Source organism: Erigeron canadensis, chromosome 5 (assembly GCF_010389155.1).
Source record: "Erigeron canadensis isolate Cc75 chromosome 5, C_canadensis_v1, whole genome shotgun sequence".
Lineage (NCBI taxonomy): Eukaryota > Viridiplantae > Streptophyta > Magnoliopsida > Asterales > Asteraceae > Erigeron > Erigeron canadensis.
In genome coordinates, this window is record NC_057765.1 from 24,149,741 (window position 1) to 24,159,418 (window position 9,678).

General features: G+C 33.6%; 1 protein-coding gene across 1 annotated transcript; it reads left to right on the top strand.

Moving 5' to 3' along the window:
• The first annotated feature begins 590 nt into the window (after positions 1–590).
• On the top strand, positions 591–8,460 carry LOC122602004. Its single transcript, XM_043774741.1, has 15 exons — positions 591–782; positions 969–1,026; positions 1,176–1,275; positions 1,393–1,603; positions 2,510–2,552; positions 3,607–3,697; positions 4,783–4,877; positions 4,999–5,100; positions 5,187–5,403; positions 5,835–5,897; positions 6,037–6,090; positions 6,179–6,247; positions 6,357–6,428; positions 6,791–6,893; positions 8,041–8,460. The coding sequence occupies exons 1-15, from the start codon at positions 757–759 to the stop codon at positions 8,060–8,062; spliced, it is 1,326 nt and encodes a 441-aa protein (XP_043630676.1). The 5' UTR covers positions 591–756; the 3' UTR covers positions 8,063–8,460.
• Positions 8,461–9,678: the final 1,218 nt, after the last annotated feature.

Here is a 9,678-nt window from a genome sequence, read left to right on the forward strand (position 1 = left end):
CATGCCTCGCCTCCGCAAGAAAAACAGGTGTGTATATATAACCTTGAGTTTTCGCCACGAAAGTTTTCTTTTCGTTGCTTTTTATGATTTTTTTTTAATTTTCGACACGAAAGTTTCATTTTCCTTATTTTTCGCCACGAAAGTTTTCTTTTCGTTGCTTTTTATGATTTTTTTTTAATTTTCGACACGAAAGTTTCATTTTCCTTATTTTTCGCCACTTTTAAATTTTTAACTTTTGTCAACAGATTTTCATATTATTAACTTTTTACCACATAACTTTATTTTTTTCAACTTCAGCCACCACGAAAGTTTCATTTTTTCTTTTCTTTGTATGTTTTACGTTGCGTTACCCAAGATAATTTATTAGTATTATCTTAACCTTAGTAGCCGTGGATAGTATTTTATGGACTAATAAGATACGAGTATATTCTATAATAAAAAACAAACACAAATATATCAATAATAACTGGAAAGAAACAATGAAACATAACCAGAGAGGGGTTTTGATCTTTAAAAATAAGGTGAAAATGTGGTCCAGGAAGAGAAAGATATGTAGAAATTTAAAAAGATATGAAAATATTTGAAAGAAGACGGTGGGCTTCGACCTGTTTTGTTGAAAGAGGCGTACGCAGCTATTCTCCTTAACATTTGAAGAAGTGTAAATAAATATAGTTAGAGGAGCACATAAGTCGGCTTTTCTTAATAATAACCATAACCATCGTTTTAGGGTTTGGTAGCGATTATCATAGTCTCGACATGCCCCGCCTCCGCAAGAAGAACAGGTGCGGTACTCTGTGTGTATATCTATATATATTAATATGTTTTGATTTGGTTGATATAATGTGAATTTTGGTGAACGGTAAGGCAAAGAAGCCAGAGAAATTACAAGAGCAGGTGTCTATATATTATATATATGTGTATAAATATATATCTATATGGTTTGATTTTATGTGAATTTTTGTGAACAGTAAGAGGACTAAGGTTTGTCCGGAATTATTATTGCCAAAGAAGTTGATAAAAACTCCGGTGAGTATATATATCACCTTTTCAACTATTTTTTTCAATTATCATTACAGATATTGATGATTTGTTGGCACTCTTGATTGAAAATCTATATTGATATCCTTGTTTATCTTATGTTAATAGTAATTGTCTGCTACATTAATGGAATGCAGAGGAAGAAAAGGGTCAAAGTTGATCTGAAAAAGATCGAATCTTTAGAAAGCAACCAAGGGGACTACATATTACAATTTATACCATCGAAAACCACTAGAGGTATGCAGTTTCTCTGCCCCTACTTTACCCATGCTATACACACACACACACACACAATAGCAACACCAACATCATTGACTTGTTTCTGTTGTTATAAATATAAATATATACACACAGATGACAAAAAATTGGTCACCAAGAAGATTGATGTTCATACTAAAGCTCTCAAGAAGATTGATGTTCATACTAAAGCTCTCAAGAAACTTATTACCACTAGTTTCAATTTTGTCCGAAATTATGAATTCTTAATCAGTTCTGCTAAAGAGGTGCTGCGCCTTGTTGATTGCTACATCAAGGATTCCAAGTTGCAGCCTTTCAACTACGATTGGTATGTTACAAGCCTTCATATGTGTGGTCGTTTTGTATATTAATTTCCTAGTATCAACCCCACTTTTTACCATAATAATACTACATACTATAAGAAAAAAAAAGTGTAGTTATTGCAACTTACTTTTTACTAAACTGATAATTTTATCTTTAATACTCTAACAATCACTTGACACTTGTTTGAGTTTTTATAATACCAATTTTTGTTTTGGGGTTATATTAGGATATGTTTAATCAATTTTATCTTAACCTTATTAGCCGTGGATAGTATTTTATGGACAAATAAGATATTCTATAAAATTTTATCCAACTACTAGGTAAAAGCTTGAAGCATAAACGTAGAGAAATTATTACTTGTTTCATTTATGTGTCTGTAAAAGGGTGCATGTATGCATTACACTTTCTTTGATATTAATAAAGTGAATTTGTCATCTCTCATTGACTTGAATTGAACCCATGTCTAATCTAATGAGTACTACTATATGGTTTTTATCATTATTTATATATAGGGTCCTTTTTACTGAATCTTTTTTTTCCCCAAAAACCGTGAGAACTTTTAAATTATGTATTAGATCACATGTTTTTTAAGTTCATTCACATGTAAAAAGTCATACGAGAAGTCGAGAACACAAAAATTGTCTAAAACATGTAAAACTACATATAACTTGACATGGTCATATGTGAATGGTAATGTTTTTGTTTCATATGAACTCTATGACTTTTCACATATGAAATAAAGCTAAAACACTTGTGATCTAATACATAGTTTAAAAGTTCTCAAGATTCTTGCAAAAAAACAAAGTTTTGTAAAGAACATGAGCCTCATTGGTCACTGCACACACACACACATTTTTGTTTTGTGGATCACATTGGCATTGACTTTTGCATTTGCAACGTTTTTCAACAGGTTAGTTTATGACCCACCGAGGGAAGTTTATAAAGAACCAAATGTAAGAATGTGTTATTATTAGCTATGCTTTTTTTATTTCGAAATTGTTTGAAGTTTTAAATGAAAAAATGGATTATAACTATGATACAACTACAATAACGTCAAATCCGGCGATTGGGATGTGGACACTCATACCTCTACCCGAGAGCAGAGAATCTGTCTTCTGCAAAGTGTGAGACAGTATATATAAAAAGCATGTGATTATTTGTTAGTGTGAGGTAGTGGTCATTTGTCTCTGTTTGAGTGTGAATACAAGAAATCATAATATTACAATAAGAAAGAAAAGCAAAGAAGCATGCCGACATATAAAAGCATGTATAAATGTACATGGCATACAAACCATAGATCAGTTTGTGTACAAGGAATCTATACTACACATACTAGGTATATGTTTGTATCTGTATACCTAAAGATATAGGATAATATCTATGCTTTGAGTCCGTATGTCACCTAGAAACATACGGGCATCTAAAAGAATAAACGTAGATATCTAGAAGCATAAAGGCACCTAAATGGCCTAGAAGCATATCATTATAATAACTTGGGGATTATTATGACTATGATAGCATTAGTATAATTAACTATCTGATGAAATGTTGGTGTGTAAATCATAATCATAATAAATTGGGGGTTGTATGTGGAGCTGGTCAGGTAAGATAGAAAGCATAGTTCTTCGTATGTTACTACTTTTAAATTGTTTACTAGGGATTAAATCGATGCATAGGAACAAAACTGTGGCCTTCACTGATTTGAAACAAATTAGTTCATTATAAAGTAAATCTTAATCGTTACAAAAAGTTTTTACTATTTGTTGTATGTGGAAGCTATATGGTTTTGTATTTTTTTAAATTTTTATTATATTATTATTATTATTATTATTATTATTATTATTATTATTATTATTATGTGACTTGCAATTTGGATATCATTTACCATATTGTATATTCAATTGATTTCATATCAAAATTTAATTTGATTTTGATGCACACACCAAAACAGTGTATTATTAACTTTTGGCATCAAGTTGATATTTGTTTATTTGATGAATTTTTCAGGTTTCTGCCTATATCTGCAACCTTGCCAAGAATGGTCATGCAAGTGTTCATCCGAATTTTTGGATTGATCCGGAGAATGTGTTATTTATTGGTATGCATTTTCAAATTAAATAAAACCGACTAGGGGGGGGGGGGGGGGGGCATCACAAGTGATGTTGGGATGGTGAACCCATATAAGACCTAGATTGTTGTACACAAGGTTTAAACCATTGACAGCATAGGCAAACCCTTTCCTTGGTAGATCAGCCTCTAGCGAAGGGACCTGTTATGTATTCACCTTCTTTTAGTCATTTTCTTATTGATGTGATGAGACCCGTCCTGACTCTATCAAGTTAATTAAATTCATCTTAATAAAGTTTTAACCCTAATCCTCTGGTTTGGGACCAGCTATAAACTAATTCAAGTAAATAGAATATTTATTTTATATATTTGTATTTTATAGCAAAAGCGGTGCAATTAGCGAATCTGACAGCTGTTTTAAAATCCGCAGGGTGGTATTTGTAGAGTAATCATAATGTCTTATTAGGATCTTATTTCTCTTGGCATTATTCGTATTTGTATGCGTGTTTTTGTATGCATGCATAGACCTGACCTGATATAAGTTCTGAAACCAGGCTCATGTGAATAAAAAAGGCTCGAGCTTCCGTAGAAAGTTCAAACTCTTATTTAAAAACGTTAACCTAATACTTAAAAGTTCAAACTCTTATTGATAAAAAAGGTCAAACTTAAACATAATTGTTAAGGAACATTAACATAATACTTCAAAGTTCAAACTCTCATTGTTTGGAAACATAAAATTGAACCAATTTAGGATTTGATTAAAAGTTCATAAATTTTTTTTGACCTAGGTTGACCCAAATTTTGACTCGCGTCAGCCGATCCCTGATCGATTTTTAGTCTGATCGAGCCTGACTCAACTCTTGAGACCGCCGATCCCTGATCCAATTCTGATTACTCGGCTGAATCGGCCGAGTGTTGCAACCATGCATGTTATTGGACTTGTTCAAATATGAACAAACGTGTAAATTTGTGGGTCTTGTGGTATTTAGGCATGCACAAATATCTATGCTGAGATTTGTCATATTTGTGCATCAGTTTTTTGATGCATGTACTCCCCAGTTTGTTAATATATTAGTTAACACATGGATGATAACTTGAGCTGTTTTCTCCTTTCAGATCATCATATGGAACCTTTTCCTCTTATAATACATCCTTTGAACCAAAAAGAAAGCAAAATCTGGCTGGAGTTTAAAAAGCTGGATAAGGGGAATGTATGCATATGATATCCATTTCTCAATCTGTTGTTCATGCTCACTACATGTCTGCCTGCACATAATTTTTTAGACATACATATTTTATGACATTTCATGGCCTAATTCATGTGTTTGGCAGTCTGTAGAAGAGGAAGAAGAAAGGTCAGTCAATCTTTCTTATCCCCTTGTTGGTGTTATTGGTGGCTTTGCGGTTGCTGCTTTCAACAAGGCTTGTGAGTTGGTATGGGTTCTTTCCACCTATTCTCAACTTCAGGGGTTGTTTTATTGCTTACTGCTTAACATATAAAGAAATTATTTTGCTTTTAGATCAAGAAGGTTGGACACAACCTCCATGATTTCGAATATATGGAGTGCAAGTATGTAAAAGATACTGAGGATTATCTCTTCTACATGACCATAGAGGCCATCGAAGAAGGGAATCTTGGTGTTTATGAGGCTATAGTTGTGTGTCCAAGGGCTGAAGTTGGAACATGTCTCCAGTTAACATTGCTCAAGTTCGTGCTTACTGATCGTACACCAGTTGGTATGTAGATTATTTGGAGTATTTATGTCCTGATTTGCTTATGACATCCTTGGAAGTTAGAACTCACTTTTATATTCTCTTTTGTGCTACTAAGAAACATTTAACACTTCATATATCTGGGAGGTTATTACATCAGTTTCAGTTTTTGCACTTATTAAAGACAGCTGAGACTCAATGGGTAATCAGATCATTTGAGTCTTATTATTTCTATTAGTTTTTGAATAGAATAGCTTCTTCAATCAAACAGATAACATTATATTATTAGAGAATTACCACCTTTTTTAAGTCACCTGTATAAAAATATGCACCTGATTTGACATGTTAGCCAATTCGTCCCACCTGCCAGTTTACCACTTATTCAAGTTACCACTTTTATTTCTCATGTTTGTTTCTTGTGTGGTGTTTTATTTGATTCCTTATCTTTCATGCAGGTGCAAAAGCAATGGCATTATCTCTTTTTTCTTGCATGAGATCCTTATGCCAAGCGTTAAAAGGTTAATCTGCCATGATTGCTACATTGTTTTGCTTTACCAATGTTGTTATCGAATAATCATTATGGATTCTTTTGTGTTGCCCTTTTAAACATTAAGGTTAATGGCTAAGTTTTATCTTAACAATGGAGTATTTGCGCAGATGATGCAGAGGAAAAAGCATATGAGATTAGGGGGATACATTCTAGTACGAGAGGTCACACACACACACTAAACCTGGTCCTTATTAATGACATCCTTCCATATAGGGTTTTTCACTCCCCTTTATCACTTTGGATTCACAGGTATGACAAGGGGCAAAGCGTGTCATGAAATGATTTTTCTTGGATATTTCGAGCGTGCAGTTATAAAAGGTTTAGATTCAACATGATAGTACGCATATTGTTGATTATGATTGTTTTATATATTTACTATAGCCACCCTCTTAGAAAAGAGTTACATTGTGTTGTTGACACACTATAGGTATTCGGCGAGTGCTTTATTTGAACCTTGAGTTACTGTTTGAGCCGGATTGCACCCGAAGAAATGATCCAGGTTAACCCAAGCTTACTCTGAATTATATTGATTGTTTGCTAGTTAATGGCTAAAGATTATAGATAATTGTATGTAGAGGTGGTAATCTTGTGAATGGGTCAATTTGGTTTGTGTCAATTCTGATCTCTATATCATACCCAATCATTTTGAACATATTAGTGATTTTTAAGAAATATATTTGTGTCCATTTACTTTAAAAGTTGACAAAATAAGTGTTTGCTGGATTAACTCCATGTGGCCCTTCACTGTCAATTTTTACATCTCTCCATCCGCCTATGTTGCCACTCACTGTCAATTTGGTCTCTTTTCAATTATTTTTATCTTTTTACTATTATGTTTTTAGAAATATAAATCTTCTGTAGATGATTGGTCTATTCTCAACATTAGCTGGATGGTGCCTAGGAACAATGGCACGCCTAGTAGGGGTTATGACTACGATAACTACAATCCGTATATCACGGCCAGGTTAGTTCTTGCTGATGCTAAGTACACGGGAAGTGTTGTAGTTTCTCATAAATTTTCATGCAAGTTTATGATCTTCACATTTATAATTGTGGTGGATTGGGTCGTATAAAGTGGTATGTGTAGGATGTGAGTAGAGCAATAAGTTTGTTGATCAAGTATGTATGGTGGCTCTATTTTTGTAAATATTACTGACTTGTACGAACTAACTTAGTTTAACTAAGAGGACATATGTTGCTGGCTGATAATTTAATGGTCTTTTATATAGAGAGACCAAAAACATGTATGAACCAAGACCGACAATGTTTTAGAGTGATATTACATGATAAATGAGGTGCTTCACTTCCTTGCCACACGGTTGACGAGTTATCATAATATTGTAAGCTCCATCCTTTTTCTTGTGATAAGGGTTTTTAAAATCCGCATTGAGGTAGTAGGTGCTACATAATATGCCCTTATGATTGCTTTGTGTTATCCATCGCTTGAAATGTCTCCATAGTCGTTGCTCCACAATGATTATCTTGTGTGACGACTTTAAAACTTAGGGTCTGAAATGTCGCTCCATAGTCGATGCTCCCACAATGATTATCTTGGGTAATGACTTTGAACTGACTTAGGGTTTATAGGGGTCTCCATTAATCATAACTTGCAATTACCAAGGTTAATGATCTCTTGGGGAAACATCATAAAAGATGGTATAAGGTTCTTTGCAATCAAAGTCATGCATCATTTGTTATCCATGTTTGTAGAGAGTGTATGGGTGTTAGTGTTGTTTAATTTGATTTGCTATTTGTTATTGTTCAATCGTATTGATGTTTAAGCTCATTATTTTACAGTAGTTGGTTCAAACACTTTGAAGTGCTTGTATATTGTGGTAATGGGATCTATCGCCATTCAAAATAGTAAGAATTGAAAAACAACCAATACCGAAGAAGTGCCAAACATACTTGCCTCTTAGTTAATAGTTTAGTAATATTTTCATTGTAGTAACTATAGGACCATTTTTGTCTCCCAATCCATCGGTTATTGTACCCTCATTGTAAATAGGACCCTTCTTATTATGTCACTATTAAGGAGTTCTTATGTTTTCATACATTATCATGTTATCTTGTTTCTGTGTGCCAACATAAATTTTTTCAATTGTTTTCAGGTCGGCCTTGGCAAAAAAATGAGACTGATGTATGGAAAGAATCTTAAAGAGCAGCTTTTGAATTCTTGTTAAATAAGTTTAAAATTATTTACCTTGTGTTTGGTTGTGTAATTTATGGTCCTAACGATGTCTAGGCTATACGTATGGTCCTCTTTTGAGGCACGTCTCTTTGATGAAACCCTAAACTGTATGTCAATGAAATTCGGAGTGCTAGTTGCAGCTATGTACAAGGTTAATCCTAAATCCGCATCTAAATCATTGAACCCAAGAAAAAGGAACTTATTTTTGACACTACCAAGCGGGGCTCCACATTTAATTGTGTGCATCGGTCTGATCAATACACTTATGAATTGACATTTGATGTATGTAACTTTCTTACTAATGACAAATGTATCAAGATTTGTCCAAGTATTTAAACAAGTGATCTGTAGATGCCTATGCACCGTCTCTAATATAAATTTGGGGGTAGATGGATATGAAGAAAAAACAGGGTTGAGAAATAACAGTTAGAATAATGTGAATTGTATCCCCACAAAACTGGTTTGGTTATTCCATAAACTGGTGTTTACCGATTATTGATTTTGCCGTTACAGAGTGGTTTTTTTGTAACCTGGTTAGAAAAACTGGTTTGTATTCAAGAGACATTGGATCTAAATATAGTAGTTTGAGTAATTGGACATCTAGCCGTTTTTTTATTTTATTTTATAGCTTTTAGCCTTTAGTTACCATTTTGTCATTCTAAAACTTGTATAAATTGGTAGCTTGGGTTTGATTTAGTCACAACACTCAAAACCCGGAGCTTTTTGCTAACTTCCTTTTGTGTAAGTGGTTGGATGGGTCGACTAAGGTGCAATGTAAAAGTTGTTAGAAATTTTTTAGCTAGCAAATCCAAATATCCAATACAACATTGAGACTACGTATTAAAAAACACTGTGAAGGACTAAGAATCGTTCCAGAAGAAGGTCAAGCATCAGTGCCATGAGATAAAACTATTTTTGCATATTTTAAACAACCCTGTTATCTCGTTTGGGAAATATCAGTTAACATATTAAGAATTTTGATTAAACAACCCTGTTATTTAAATAAGAAAGATTTTCCACACATTTAGAAGTACATCTTGTGGTTACTTTGAAGTTTTAGGTTGTAACTTCTTTCACTTTATTTTTTTTTTGATATATGATTATATGAGCATTTAGTTGTTATTTCCATTAGATGAATTTTATGTATGTAAGTTTGTCTATGTATTAGCATAAGTATGAACTGTCCTACGTCGTGAATGAGTGAGTTGCAATGAATTTCTCACCTCCCTTCATCACTCTTTTTAATAAGATAAAGATAAAGAAAAACAATGGAGGGGTGGTGAGTGAATTGGTAGGGGGACGCCCTTTGGCTCACCACTTGTCTGTCATCGGGGAGGTCAAGGCGGTGTTCACATGTGACCACCGGGTACCCCTTCTTTCCCCGATACACTCTCCCCCTTCTAAATAACCATATATGAGTTTATGGCAGCTCTGTGATTTTCGATGAACAAGACCTTCGTGCAGGGGTATTAACTATTAAGTCACTTCTCTCAATGTTATATTCTTTTTGGTATATCATTCCAATAATTGGTAATGGATCATCGTGTTGGTGATGAAT